The sequence below is a fragment of the Neofelis nebulosa genome, chromosome 1 (genome assembly GCF_028018385.1).
Source record: "Neofelis nebulosa isolate mNeoNeb1 chromosome 1, mNeoNeb1.pri, whole genome shotgun sequence".
NCBI classification, from domain to species: Eukaryota; Metazoa; Chordata; class Mammalia; order Carnivora; family Felidae; genus Neofelis; species Neofelis nebulosa.
In genome coordinates this window covers 153319072-153335440 of record NC_080782.1, presented here as the reverse complement: position 1 = coordinate 153335440, position 16369 = coordinate 153319072, and the positions used below count along the sequence as shown (strand labels likewise).

The following is a 16369-nucleotide window of genomic DNA, read 5'->3' as shown; positions in this document are numbered from 1 at the left end:
AGGATGGAGGATGCAGACCCTCCATGTCCCATCCCTAAGGAGCAGGTGCATAACCTTCCCAGCACATCATGTGGGGACCTCTGCCAAGATTCAGTGTCCTGAGTCTGATGGGGAGTTGATCACATAGGCATGATTGATTAATTCACTGACTTGTGACTGGCTCTCCTCCAGCCCCTCAGCCCTCTTCAGAGGTAGGGTATAAGGCAGAAAGTTTGGTCTAATCACATGCTTATCTTTCTGGTAGGGCCAGCCCCTCCTTTAAAACTACACAAGGACCCACAGTAAGTTACATTAGCAAAAACCCAGGTATGGTTGAAAGGGGTTTTTAATGAACAACAAAAGACACTCCTCTCACTCAGGAAATCTGAAACGTTTTTGAAGTTCTGTGCCAAACACTAGAGATAAAGACTAAATATTTTTATTATACCACAGACCCTGACTACAGAAGGTTCCTCTTACACACTACAAGGTCTTGAAATAAAGAGGACCAGAAGGTATGAGAGGAATGAGAGGGGGCAAATCCAACCACACGGAAATAAAGACCATCCCTATGGGACCCAACCTATACCTGCCTAGAGCATGAGAGCTACACCTGGGACAAACTAGCACAGGTGCCAGAAACATAGGGGAGGAAGAGACAGTCATCCATCCATGGACTTCCAGGCCATGAGGCTCCAGTGAGTAGCATGTCACAATGTTCTTACTGAAGAAACTGTCAACACCTGAGCTGAGAGGCTTGGAGTAAATCCTAGGAGCTCAAAGGTCTCCAAGAAATAAATCTCTCACCCCTTTAGGCAAGGATTCACAGCTGTCTGTGGCTCGACTCCAACAATCCAAAAGACTCAAGGGCCTTGGTTGTTTCCATCCTGATGCTCAGCTCTCACTGGGTACGGACTGGCAAGAAATCTGTAATCCATGCTTTCTCCAGAGGTCCTGGCAGACCTGAGGTCTCAAGTGCCCACCTCATGCTCAGGAGGTTTACACTCTGTGGCCACTCTGTTGCTCCAATTAGAAAGGTAAATAGGGGGCGCCTGGGGGGGGGGGACGGGGCTCAGTCAGCTGAGCATCCGACTTTAGCTCAAGTCATGACCTCATGGTTTGTGAGTTCGACCCTCATGTCAGGCTCTAGACTGACAGTTCAGAACATGGAGCCTGCTTCAGATTCTGTGTCTCCATCTCTCTCTGCCTCTCTCTCTGTCTCAAAAATGAATAAACATTTAAAAAAATTAAAGGTGAATGGAATTTGCAGAGAGGGAGGCTGAGGATACATATTGGGGCTGCCAACTTCCTGGATTTCCTCCCCTCCTCCCCCAGCTCCACCTGCCTGGGCTATTCATGCCAGACTTGCAAGGCACCACCCTCTCCTCTCTTGAGATTACATTTTTTAAGTAAGCTCTACGCCCAACATGGGGCTTGAACTCATGTCCCCAAAATCAAGAGTTGCATGCTCTCCTGACCAAACAGACAGGAACCCCTAGATTATAATTTTTAATGGTGAAAATAAGAAAGTAGCTTTTCTTAAAAAAAATAATAATAAAATGATACAATCAACTCCCACACTGACACTTTGTGCTGTTCTCAATTATTAGCAATTTTTTGCACTTGTCAGATTTTTTTTAATTTTTTAAATGTTTTTATTTATTTTGAAGGAGAGAGAGAGAGCATGTGCGGGGGGGGGGGGGGAGGGGACAGAGAGACAGGGAGACACAGAATTCAAAGCAGGCTCCAGGCTCTAACCTATCAGAACAGAGCCCGATGCAGGGCTTGAACTCACGAACCATGAGATCATGACCTGAGCTGAAGTCGGATGCTTAACTGACTGAGCCACTCAGGCACCCCAGAATTCTTTTTTAATTTTCAGAAATACATTAGCTGTATTGCTTTGTTTCAAATTTTTATTTAAATTCCATTTAGTTAACATACAGTGTATTATTATTTGCAGGAATAGAATTTAGTGATTCATCACTTACATATAACACCCAGTGCTCGTCCCAACATGTATCCTCCTTAAGGTCCTTCATTAATTTAGCCCATCCCCTGGCCACTTACCCTTCAGCAATCCTCAGTTTACTCTGCATTTAAGAGTCTCTTACAGTTTGAAAAAGTAGTGTTTTATAGAAGAACTTGAACTGGAAGAAAAATGGAGCAAGCTACCAACATCACTGTTGACATGTAGATTCTAGGAAGGTGAACTTCTATTAGAGTAAGAGGCAGGAGAGCCAGGCCGGGTGTGGCCAGTGAGACCCACTCTCAGTGCAGGCACTGGACGCATGGAGTGCTCAGCTTCACTCTGGGATCAAACCACCGCATGTCTGAGCATAATAACTGTGGGAACAGGTCTAGTTGGACAGCCCTGACTTTATGCAAACTCCTAGTCTCTTTTACACTCACCTGCTCTTCCTACACTTAATGACAATTCTACTTCTGATTGCCCAGGCAATGAGGTTACTTTCTTGACTTTCTATTTGGTTTATTGGTTTATTCACACCCATTCACCAGGGTATTTCTATTTTTGCACCAATATCACCACAGTATTTTTTCTGGCTTTCTTGAGACGTAACTGACATATAACATTCATTGTATAACTTTAAGGTATATAACATAACAATTTGATATAAGTATATATTTCAAAATGATTACAATAAGAATAATTAATAAGCAACACCACACATATTTATAATTTTTCCTTATGATGAGAACTTTTAAGATCTACTCTTAACCACTTTCATATATGCAATACAGTATCGTTAACTGTAGTCCCCATATTGTATATTACATCCCTCAAACTGATTTATCTATACGTGCAAGTTTGCACCTTGTGATAACTAGCTTTTAATGGGTATGGCCTCATAAAAGTTGTAACATCTGGTATGGAAAATCTCCTTGGGTGTTTTTCCCCTTTAAAAGTGTCTCTACTTGGGAGCGACTGGGTGGTTCAGTTGGTTAGGCATCCAACTACAGCTCAGGTCATGATCTTGTGATTCATGAGTTTGAGCCCCACCTCAAGCTCTCTGCTGCCAGCTCAGAGCTGGGAGCCAGCTTTGGATTGAGTGTCTCCCTTACCTCTTCCCCTCCCCTGCTTGCACTCTGTCCCTATCTCAAAAAATAAATAAACATTAAAAAAAAATTTAAAGTGTCTCTACCTGAATCCTTTCACATGTATATGTATTTTAAAACATCAAGTTGTAAAAGGGAACCAGTTCACGTCATGGAACTTGCTTGCACCACGCCAACACCCAATGCTGTGCCTCTGTGGATCCATCCCTCCAATGGGTCTGCCTCCCTCCCAGTGTCGAAGGGCACCTCCCACAATGGACCACTGAAAGCAGAGAGCTGAGCCTGCCCCTCCCACCCTGTGCACCTTGCAGACCCACCCTGGCTAACATGCCAGATCCCATCAAAGCAGCACCACAAGAGTGGCAGTCTGCAAGTAGCCCAGACAGGGTCCACACCACCCCACAGTGAGTCCTGCCCCTGGGAGAGGGGAAGATAAGGTACACACCAGTCTGACGGTGGCCCCAGCGGTGGGCTGGGGAGAGACATCAGGTCTGACTGTGGCCCCGCTCCCCAGCACAAGTTACTCCAGACAGCATGGGAGAAGAGCCCTGCAGTCCCCCGCCACTCCAGGGACTATCCAAAATAATGAAACGGAAGAATTCTCCTCAAAAGAAACTGCAGGAAGTAGCGACAGCTAACGAACTGATTGAAATGAATTAACCAATGTAAGAGAAAATGAATTTAAAATAATAGTCATAAATATAATCACTAGGTTTGAAAAAAGTATAGAGGACAGCAGAGAATCTATTACTACAGAGATCAAAGGACTAAGAAACAGTCAGGAGGAGCTAAAATATGCTACAAATGAGCTGCAAAATAAAATGGAGGCAACCACAACTTGGATTGAAGAGGCAGAAGAGAGTATAGGTGAATTAGAAGATAAAATTATGGAAAAAGAAGAAGCTGAGAAAAAGAGAGATAAAAAAAATCCAGGAGTATGAGGGGAGAATTAGAGAACTAAGTGACAATATTAAACGAAATAATATACGCATAATTGGGATTCCAGAGGAGGAAGAAGGAGGGAAAGGTGCTGAAGGTGTACTTGAAGAAATGATAGCTGAGAACTTCCCTGATCTGGGGAAGGAAAAAGGCATTGAAATCCAAGAAGTACAGAGAGCTCCCTTCAGACGTAACTTGAATCAATCTTCTGCACGACATGTCACAGTGAAACTGGCAAAATAAAAGCATAAAGAGAAAATTCAGAGAGCCGCTAGGGATAAACATGCTCTAACATATAAAGGGAGACCGATAAGACTAGTGACAGATCTATCTACTGAAACTTGGCAGGCCAGAAAGGAATGGCAGGAAATCTTCAATGTGATGAACAGGAAAAAAAAATATGCAACCAAGGTCCTTTATCCAGCAAGTCTGTCATTCAGAATAGAAGGACAGATAAAGGTCTTCCCAAACAAACAAAAACTGAAGGAATTCATCACCACTAAACCAGCCCTACAAGAGATCCTAAGGGGGATCCTGTGAGACAAAGTACAAGAGACATCACTGCAAGCATGAAACCTACAGACATCACAAGGACTCTAAACGCATATTTTTCAATAATAACATTGAATGTAAATGGGTTAAATGTTCCAACCAAAAGACATAGGGTATCCGAATGGATAAAAAAACAAGACCCATCTATTTTCTGTCTAAAGACACTCATTTTAGAACTGAGGAAACCTTCAGATTCAAAGTGAGGGGATGGAGAACTATCTATCATGCTACTGAAAGTCAAAAGAAAGATGGAGTAGCCATACTTATATCAGACAAACTAGACTTTAAATTAAAGGTTGTAACAAGAGATGAAGAAGGGCATTATAGAATAATTGCAGGGTCTATCCATCAGGAAGAGTGAACAATTATAAATGTCTGTGTGCTGAACACGGGAGCCCCCAAATATATAAAACAATTAATCACAAACATGAGTAACCTTATTGATAAGAATGTGGTAATTGCAGGGGACTTTAACACCCCACTTACAACAATGGATAGATCATCTAGAAACACAGTCAATAAAGACACAAGGGCCCTGAATGATGCATTGGATCAGATGGAGTTGACAGAAATATTTAGAACTCTACAGCCCAAAGCGACAGAATATACTTTCTTCTCGAGTGCATATGGAACCTTCTCCAAGAGAGATCACATTCTGGGTCACAAAACAGCCCTTCATAAGTATGCAAGAATTGAGATCATACCATGCACACATTCAGACCAAAATGCTATGAAGCTTGAAAAATAACCACAGGAAACAGTCTGGAAAACCTCCAAAAGCATGGAGGTTAAAGAACACCCTACTAGAGAATGAGTGGGTCAACCAGGCAATTAGAGAAGAAATTAAAAAATATATGGAAACAAACAAAAATGAAACTACAACAATCCAAATGCTGTGGGATGCAGTGAAGGCAGTCCTGAGAGGAAAATACATTGCAATCCAGGCCTATCTCAAGAAACAAGAAAAATCCCAAATACAAAATCTAACAGCACACCTAAAGGAAATAAAAGCAGAACAGGAAAGACACCCCAAATCCACCAGAAGAAGAGAAATAATAAAGATCAGAGCAGAAGTAAACATTATAGAATCTAAAAAACTGTAGAGCAGATCAATGAAACCAAGAGTTGTTTTTTTGAAAAAATAAACAAAATGGATAACCCTCTAGCCAGGCTTCTCAAAAAGAAAAGGGAGATGACCCAAATAGAAAAAATCATGAATGAAAATGGAATTATTGCAACCAATCCCTCAGAGATACAAACAATTATCAGGGAATACTATAAAAAATTATATGCCAACAAATTGGACATCCTGGAAGAAATGGACACATTCCGAAACACCCTCACACTCCCAAAACTCAATCAGGAGGAAATAGAAAGCTTGAACAGACCCATAACTAGCATAGAAATTGAATCAGTTATCAAAAATGTCCCAACAAATAAGAGTCCAGGATCAGATGGCTTCCCAGGGGAATTCTACCAGACATTTAAAGCAGAAATAATACCTATCCTTCTCAAGCTATTCCAAAAAATAGAGGGGAAGGAATACTTTCAGACACATTCTATGAAGCCAGCATCACCTTGATTCTCAAACCAGACAGAGACCCAGTAAAAAAAGAGAACTAAAGGCCAATGTCTCTGATGAATATACATGCAAAATTCTCAATAAGATACTAGCAAATAAAATTCAACAGCATATAAAAAGAATTATTCACCATGATCAAATGGGATTCATTCCTGGGATGCAGGGCTGCCTTAACATTTGCAAATCAATCGATGTGATACATCACATTAATAAAAGAAAGGATAAGAACCATATGATCCTGTCAATTGATGCAGGCAAAGCATTTTACAAAATTCAGCATCTTTTCTCAATAAAACCCCTTGAGAAAGTCGGGATAGAAGGAACATACTTAAACTTAATAAAAGCCATTTATGAAAAGCCCACAGCTAATATCATCCTCCATGGGGAAAAACTGAGAGCTTTCCCTGAGATCAGGAACACAACAGGGATGTCCACTCTCACCGCTGTTGTTTAGCATAGTGTTGGAAGCACTAGCATCAGCAATCAGAAAAGAAAAGGAAATCAATGGCATTAAAATTGACAAAGAAGAAGTCAAGCTTTCACTTTTCGCAGATGACATGATATTATACATGGAAAACCTGATAGACTCCACCAAAGCCTTATAGAACTGATACATGAATTCAGCAAAGTCGCATGATACAAAATCAATGTACAAAAATCAGTTGCATTCTTATACACTAATAATGAAGCAACAGAAAGACAAATAAAGAAACTGACCCCATTCACAATTGTACCAAGAAGCATAAAATACCTAGGGATAAATCTAACCAAAGATGTAAAAGATCTGTATGCTGAAAACTATAGAAAGCTTAGGAAGGAAACTGAAGAAGATACAAAGAAATGGAAAAACATCCCATGCTCATGGATTGGAAGAATAAATAATGTCAAAATGTCAATACTACCCAAAGCTATCTACACATTTAATGCAATCCCAATCAAAATTGCACCAGCATTCTTCTCAAAGCTAGAACAAGCAATCCTAAAATTTGTATGGAACCACAAAAGGCCCTGAATAGTCAAAGCAGTTTTGAAGAAGAAGACCAAAGCAGGAAGAATCATGATCCCAGACTTCAGCCTCTACTCCAAAGCTGTAATCATCAAGACAGCATGGTATTGGCACAAAAACAGACACATAGACCAATGGAATAGAATAGAAACCCCAGAACTAGACCCACAAAAGGATGGACAACTAATCTTTGACAAAGCAGGAAAGAATATCCAATGGAAAAAAGACAGTCTCTTTAACAAATGGTGCTGTGAGAACTAGACGGCAACATGCAGAAGGATGAAACTAGACCACTTTCTTACACCATTCACAAAAACAAACTCAAAATGGATGAAGGACCTGAAAGTGAGACAGGAAACCTCAGAACCCTAGAGGAGAAAGCAGTAAAAAACCTATCTGACCTCAGCCGCAGCAATTCCTTACATGACACATCCCCAAAGGCAAGGGAATTAAAAGCAAAAATGAACTATTGGGACCTCATAAAGATAAAAATCTTCTGCACTCCAAAAGAAACAATCAACAAAACTGAAAGGCAACTAACAGAATCAGAAAAGATATTTGCAAAGGACATATCAGACAAAGGGCTAGTATCCAAAATCTATAAAGAGCTCACCAAACTCCACACCTGAAAAACAAATAATCCAGTGAAGAAATGGGCAGAATACATGAATAGACTTTCTGTAAAGAAGACATCCAGAGCATTTGGCACATGAAAAGATGCTCAATGTCGCTCCTCATCAGGGAAATACAAATCAAAACCACACTCAGATGTCACCTCACACCAGTCAGAGTGGCTAAAATGAACAAATCAGGAGACTATAGATGCTGGAGAGGATGTGGAGAAACAGGAACCCTCTTGCACTGTTGGTGGGAATGCAAACTGGTGCAGCCACTCTGGAAAACAGTGTGGAGGTTCCTCAAAAAATTAAAAATAGATCTACCCTATGACCCAGCAATAGCACTGCTAGGAATTTACCCAAGGGATACAGGAGTGCTGATGTAAAGGGGCACTTGTACCCCAATGTTTATAGCAGCACTCTCAACAATAGCCAAATTATGGAAAGAGCCTCAATGTCCATCAACTGACGAATGGATAAAGAAATTGTGGTTTATATACACAATGGAATACTATGTGGCAATGAGAAAGAATGAAATCTGGCCTCTTGTAGCAACATGAAGGAAACTGGAGAGTGTTATGCTAATTGAAATAAGTCATACAGAGAAAGACAGATACCATATGTTTCACTCTTATGTGGATCCTGAGAAACTTAACAGAAGTCCATGGGGGAGGGGAAGGGGAAAAAAAAGGTTAGAGTGGGAGAGAGCCAAAGCATAAGAGACTCTTAAAAACTAAAAACAAACTGAGGGTTGATGGGGGGGTGGGAGGGAGAGGAGGGTCGGTGATGGGTATTGAAGAGGGCATCTTTTGGGATGAGCACTGGGTGTTGTATGGAAACCAATTTGACAATAAATTTCATATATTAATAAATAAATAAATAAATAAATAAATAAATAAATAAATAAAACAGAGAGTCACTAGGTAAAAAAAATAATAAAATGATAAAATAATAATAAATAAATAAAAGGCAAAGTGATATTCTCAATTGCTAACGGACCTGAGATAAAACTTATAAAATACTTTTATCTTTTTAAAAACAGTTTTGCCCCACTAGCAGAATGTGGTTTTTGGTTGTTATCCCTTTTTTTTTTTTTTTTGTCTTTGTGCTGATAAGGAGAAGATTGTAAAAACCCAAGGATTAATTTGCTCGCCTTAATGATTTCAAGTCTTCCATTTTCTCTCCACCTTTAGGAAAAACAATTAAGTAACAGATTAATTTAAAAAATCTATATATTTCAGTTTTCATGTGACCTTAAGAACACACATAAAACCATGACAGTGACTATTGCAGGGACATACTACATATACAACTTAGTATTACAATTTTCTTCTATAAGCACATATAAAATTTAGAATAAATAACCTATGGGGAGCCTGAGTGACTCCGTCAGTTAAGCATCTGACTCTTGGTTTAGGCTCAGGTCATGATCTCATGGTCCATGGGACTGAGACCCACATTGGGCTCTGCACTGACAGTGCAGAACTTGCATGGAGTTCTTTCCCTCTATCTCTCTGCCCCTCCCCCCACTCTGTCTTTCTCAAAAACACATGAATAAACATTAAAAAAAAAAATAGGTAACATATTAAAAAAATCCTTTCCTCTGGATCAAAGTCTTTTCTGAGCATCTTTGTCTTTTGTCCATGAGGAAAAAAAACCACTGCATTCTGAATCCAAACAGCTCATCAGAGGAAAGCATGAGAATGGGAACCAGACTGAGCAGAAGACTTCAAAGACCAATAGGATTTATTGAGCCTTCCATTGACAGAATTAGATTATGAACAAAAAAAGTCTAATTTAGGCAGATTGAAAGACAGGAGAGAAATCCTTCGTGGTGTGCCCCCATGGGTCCGCCATCTCTAATGGCTCAGAGCAGTTGCAGGTAAGTGCTGAGGTGACTGAGAACTCACCACAGAAGACATTCAGATGAAAGGCTAATTTCCATCTGAGATGAGGTCCCAGCGGCTTTATTAGTCTTAGCAAGCTGAGTCTTTCTGGGATAGGCAGGACATTTTCAGGGCACTGGTTGCTGTGATCTCTCCATGATTCTGTGCACCAAGATGTTAATAAAAGCAGGTCTTTAAATCTAAGCCCCTTTCAACAACTATGGTATTCTGGAGGTAAGTCATTTACCCCACTGATCAAGTTGTGATCAAGCCTGGACTGAGATACCATACCATAAAATCCTATGAAAAAAGGCAGTGGGAACCTCACGGATGTCTTTGGGAATGGCTATGACTGAGAGGCTGAGAGGGAAAGGAATATATCCCAAGCACAAACTCAAAAGAGGCTGAGATTAGTGTGTGTGTTCTCCCTAGTCAATGGTTCTCTGGATTTTCAGAAACTTCAGAAATCCACATCTTCAGTTAAGGGTAGAGTACTTTGGTATTTGCATTGAGTTTCCAATGCCAGGTACTCGCCACAGTGGCTCAACATCTAGCTGAGCCATTTGTAAGAGAATATAGATAACTGTCACATGAGAATGAAAATGGGATTAGGCATGAAATTAGATAAATACAACTGAAAAAGTAAGATTCATTTATTTCATTATTAATAGTTAATATCAATTTAATTAATATACTAATTTAATTAATACATTAATGATTTTAAATATTAGTAGCAAAAACAGAAAAAAACTTCAGCAGGAATGCATTGGTGAAACAAACTGAAAATTGTTGACAATTCAAGTATTTAGGTGCAGATGGGGAGAGAAATGTTAACTGTATTAAATGATTATGTAGCAGCCAAAAGAATATTTTCCTAAATTCCAAGTTGCTGGTGTAAAACTAATTTCTGTAAAACCTCGCAGGTAGCAGACACCATGATGTTCGAATCATCAGAATTGCTGGAGGCAGTGGGGGGAATGTGGGAGCCAATGCATGTGCATGTGGACAGGCCCAATGAGGTCAGCAAAGGAAAACCAGGGAACTGTGAGAAATTAGAGAACAACCAAAGATCTCTGTGCAGGGTGCAATGGGGGACCTAGTTTTATCATGAATCCATAATATCCAACACAGAAACACTTCTTAGTCCCCCAGAATGTGCACAAAGTCCAGGTGACACATTGTTCTTTCCTCAGTGGGTACTCCTTTTGTTGTTATTCTGCTCTGTTTTAGATTTGTCTGGCTTGCCCAAATGTATACCTAGATTCTCCAATGTTCATCACCATCTGTAACCACAACTTTCTTTAGGCTCTGACTGGTGTTTTACATGAATTATCAAGACTGGACAGGTAAGACAGATGGGTCAGGAAAGGCAAGTGTAGGGACCAGTCTCCTGAGGAGGAACCACAGAGCCATTGCCTTGGGGTTTTGGCAGAGTTGAGGTCCAGAGCACAGACTGTGGGACCACACAGTGCTGGTTGCATAGGAAGGACTTGCAATGAATGGAGAGAGTGTCCGTAGCCTACTCTAACACAGCTTGCACAAACAACATCAGTAGCATAAATTCCAGTAGTGATAATATCTCACATGAGCAGAGATTGTCACACAGGGTCACAGAACACCAAAGGAAGTGACATAGTCAGCAGTGTTTTATAAGCAGTTTGAAAATGTCCCTGGGACACTTTTGATATTTAATCACACAAGAAGTCGAGATGTGTAGACATGTATTATTAGGAAAAACCACAGCCGACTTATGGAGTGAGGGCCAAATGAGACAAATATGTATGCTAAATTAATATGCTAAGTTCAACTGGTCTAGGCTTTTCCAGATGTGGGAAGAGAGCTGCTAAGTGGCTGTTTGTTTCCGCCCTCTGTCACAAAAAGGAGAACACTGAGCGTGCAAAGTCATAAAATATATCATTAGCTCTCAAATGTATGGTGGTTTCATCAGTTATCAATGAAAATATCACTTAATGACACATTAGATGTCAAATTCTGCTCTAGAAAAAAGCAGATGTGACTCAGGATAAGTACAGAAGTGGACTTTTGGGGTTTTTTTCCAGAGAGAAAACATAAATTTCAACCTAAAACAACTTAAGCAGAAACTCAACTTGATTCTAAAAACAAAAGGGTAGAAAAATCAAACGATGCTAGTGTCAAAAGAATAACAAAGATAGGTGGGTTTTTGTCCAGTTTATTAAAGATATAATTGATATAAATCACAGTATAAATTTTAACTGTACGGCATAATGGTTTGACTTACATATATTATGAAATCATTATGTCCCTTACTGAGATAGATACAATTAAAAGCAAAAAAAAGAAAAAGAAAAAAAAATGTTTTCCTTTTGATGAGAACCCTTAGGGTCTACTCTCTTAGCAAAGTTCATATACATTATAGAGCAGTGTTATCTATAGGCATCATTTATATACTACATCCTTTATTTACTTATTTTATAACTGGAAGTGGGTAACTTTTGACCACCTTCCTGCAGTTCACCTTACCCCCTACCACAAACCTGTTGTAATCACAAATCTGATCCCTCCCCCGCCCCCGATTCTGCTTTTAATTAATTCTGAAACAGAGAGTGTCATAGAAATCCGAACACTAAAATTACGCTAGATTTTTTGTGTGTATTATGCACAAGATTATTTTGAGTTCTAATTTCCTCATTTACATGGGGGTGTAACGATAAAGCTCAAGAACTAGATTTTAAGGAAATTCATTTCCAGCTCTAGGTCTCCACTCCAAATAAAATGATTTCAATACTGTTTTTTATCTTTTTTAAATTTTCTTAATGTTTATTTATTTTTGACAGAGAGAGACAGAGCATGAGTTCAGGAGGGGCAGAGAGAGAGGGAGACACAGAATCTGAAACAGGCTCCAGGCTCAGAGCTGTCAGCACAGAGCCTGACGCGGGGTTCCAACTCAAGGACAGTGAGATCATGACCTGAGCCAAAGTCAGACGCTCAACCAACTGAGCCAACCAGGAGCCTCTTAATACTGCTTTTTAAAAAATAAAAGTGCATATTTAAAAAAACTTCTTTTCAAATTTAAATCTTGTACTTTGAACAGTATATCATTAAGGCAATCATTTCCTTTAACATGAAATGACATATCCTACATTCGTAGGGTAATTCTATTTTTAATTTGGGGGGAAACCTCCCTACTATTTTCCAGAGTGGCTGCACCAGTCTGCATTCCACCAACAGTGCAAAAAGTTTCCCCTTTCTCTGCACCCTCACCACCATTTATAGTTTCCTGAGTTGTTAATTTGAGCCATTCTGACAGCGGTGAGATGGTATCTCATTGTGGTTTTGATTTCTATTTCCCTGACGATGAGTGATGTTGAGCATCTTTTTATGTCTCTATTAGCCATCTCTATGTATTCTTTGGAAAAGTGTCTATTCATGTCTTTTGTCCCTTTCTTCACTGGATTATTTGTTTTTTAGGTATTGAGTTTGATAAGTTTTTTATAGATTAAGGATATTAACCCGTTATCTAATATTTCATTTGCAAATATCTTTTCCCATTCTGTCAGTTGCCTTTTAGTTTTGTTGATTGTTTATTTTACTGTATTGCAGCATTATTTATAATAGCCAACATATTGGAGAAACCCAAATGTCCATTGATAAGTGAATGGGTAAGAAAGATGTTATACTTATACAATAGAATATCATCCAGTCATCTTAAAAAGATGAGATAGTGCCATTTGTGACAACATGGATGGACCTAGAGTGTGTTATGCTAAGTGAAATAAGTCAGAATGAGAAAGACAAATACCAATGATTTCATTCATGTATGGAATATAAAAAGGAAAAAAAAAGAAACAAAAAGCAGAATCAGATATATACGTACACAGAACAAACTGATGGATGCTAAAAGGGAAGAGGGTGGGAGGATAGGTAAAATGGGTAGAAAAGAGTGGAAAATACAGGCTTCCAGTTATGGAATGAAGAAGTCATGAACATAAAAGGCACAGCACAGGGAACATAGTCAATGATATTGTAATAGTGATGTATGGTTACAATTGTTCTGAGCATTGCATAATGTATAAACCTGTTGAATTATTCTGTTGTACACCTGACACTAATGTGACTATACTCAACAATGTCAATGATACTCAGACTTTTTAAGGAGTTTTCATCATTAACAGATACTGAATATTTTCAAGCATTTATTCCACCTGTATTAAAATAATAATATGCTTTTTTTTCTTTTATTGTATTTATGTTGTATGTATTGATTGAGTTGCATATATTGAACCATCCTTGCATCCCAAGGATAAGTCCCACATTGATCGTGGGGCATAATGCTTTTAATGGGCTGCTGAATTCAGTGTGCTAGCATTTTACTGAGAATGTTTGCACCTATATTCATCAGGGATATTGGTCTGCAGTTTTCTTTTCTGCTGGTGTCCTTATCTGGATTTTGTATTAAGGTAATACTGCCCTTTTTAAACGAGTTTGGCAGTGTTCCTTCCTCTGATTTTTTTGGAAGAGTTTGAGGTTTGGTGTTATTTCTTTTATAAATATTTGGTAAAATTCACCAGTGAAGACATCTGGTCTTAGGCTTTTCTTTATTGGGAGATGTTTTTATTACTGATTCAGTCTGTATAATAGTAATTGATCTATTCAGATTTTCTATGTCTTCCTGATTCAGTTTTGGTAGTTTGTATGTTTCTCAAATTTTTCTCCATTATATCTAGGCTGTGCAGTTTGTTGCCATAAGTTGTTCATAGTGCAAAGGTTAGTTTTATTTTTTTACATTGATTTATTTATTTTGAGAGAGAGCATGAGCAGAGGACAGGCAGAGGGAGAAGGAAAGAGAAAGAATCCCAAGAAGGCTCCATGCTCAGTGTAGAGCCCTACACAGGGCTCAATCTCCTGAAACTGTGAGATCATGACCTAAGCCAAAATCAACAGACACTTAACCAACTGAACCACTCAGGCACACTGGCAAGGGTTAGTTTAAAAGAATGACCTACCACAATCTCATGTTCTAGGAGTTTGCTAGAATTATCCATCTTTGAAGAAATTAACAGATGAAAATGTCCAAAAAGGGACAGAGATGAAAGAACAGCCAGTAAAAGTTTACAGAAAATATTAATAGAGAAAGGGTGACGTTCTAAAATCAAATATCACCTTTCTCTACCTCTTTTAGGTGGTGTTCTAACTGATGTGTTGTTCCTTGTAGATTCAGGTGGGCGCTGGATAGACATGCTAATGGCACCGTCCCAGATGGCTTCATTCTCTTGGGCTTCTCAGATAACCCTAGGCTAGAAATGACCCTATTTATGGCGGTTTCTGTCTTTTACACAGTCACACTAGTGGGCAACACCACCATCATACTCCTGTCTCACCTGGACCCCCACCTCCACACCCCCATGTACTTCTTCCTCACCCACCTCTCCATTCTGGACCTCTGCTTTACCACCAGCTGCATCCCTCAGATGCTCGTGAATTTCTGGAGTTCGGACAAGACCATCAGCTATTTGGGGTGTGCAGTCCAGCTCTACATCTTCCTGGGACTCGGAGCTTCAGAATGTGTTCTGCTGCTGGTCATGGCCTTCGACCGCTATGTGGCAGTGTGCCGGCCCCTGCACTATGGAGTAATCATGCACCCACCCCTGTGTCACAAGTTGGCTTTCCTGGTCTGGGCAAGTGGGGTTTTTGGGACATTGGTGCAGTCTCCCACTACCATGAAACTCTCCTTTTGCCATCACCACCAGGTTGACGACTTTGTCTGTGAGGTCCCTGCACTGATCCGCCTGGCTTGTGGAGACACACATGTCAATGAGCTTCAGATCTCAGTGATTGGTGCCATCTTCCTGATGGGGCCCCTCCTGCTCATCCTTGTCTCCTATGGCCGTATCACCCAGGCAGTGCTGGCCATCCAGTCCCAGAATGGAAGGAGTAAGACCTTCCATACCTGCTCCTCCCACCTGGCTGTTGTTTTTCTCTTCTACTGCAGTGTCACCGCTGTCTATATCCAACCCCGGAGTCATTTTTCCCAGAAGGGAGGGAAATTTTTAACTCTCTTCTACACTGTGGTGACCCCCACTCTCAACCCCCTCATCTATACTTTAAGGAACAAGGACATGAAGCGAGCTTTCAGGAGCCTCCTAGGGAAATACAGAATGTCCAGTGAAGAGTGAGGAGGGGCTCAGACTCAAGGGGAAGTCAGCTTTTGCCCAGTTCATTTGTTGATTTGCATGCATGAGGACTCTCAATCATCAACTCTAAAGAAGAGAGGGGCCAATTGCGTGCTTTGTACAGACAGTGGACTAATGAAAAGTAAATGTGATGCAGCTGGCAATGTTATTCTTAAACTTAAATGTAGGAGAAATATTGCTCTGAGTCAAGCTACCATCAGGAAGTAGACACCATTTTCATTATTATAAAAAGACGGCATGGGGTACCGGGTGGCTCAGTCAGTTAAGCATCTGACTTCAGCTCACGTCATAACCTCGTGGGTTCAAGCCCTGAGTTGGGATCTGTGCTGACATCTCAGAGCCTGGAGCCTGCTTCAGATTCTGTGTCTCCCTCTCTCTCTGCTCCTCTCTGTCTCTCTCTCTCTCTCAAAAATAAATAAACTTAAAAATTTTTAATAAAAATAAAAAAAGAGCATTTGCTGCAAGGAATTATTAGCTAGATAGATATTAAAGGAGACAAAGTGCACAAAGGAGCAGCCTCTAGCACTAGGAGAACACAAGGAAAGAACAGGAATGTT

General features: G+C 40.0%; 1 protein-coding gene across 1 annotated transcript; it reads left to right on the top strand.

Annotated features, from left to right (window-relative positions):
- Positions 1–14867: 14867 nt before the first annotated feature.
- On the top strand, positions 14868–15794 carry LOC131490832 (olfactory receptor 2H2-like). The gene has a single exon (XM_058693311.1). The coding sequence runs from the start codon at positions 14922–14924 to the stop codon at positions 15792–15794; it is 873 nt and encodes a 290-aa protein (XP_058549294.1). The 5' UTR covers positions 14868–14921.
- The last annotated feature ends 575 nt before the right edge of the window (positions 15795–16369 follow it).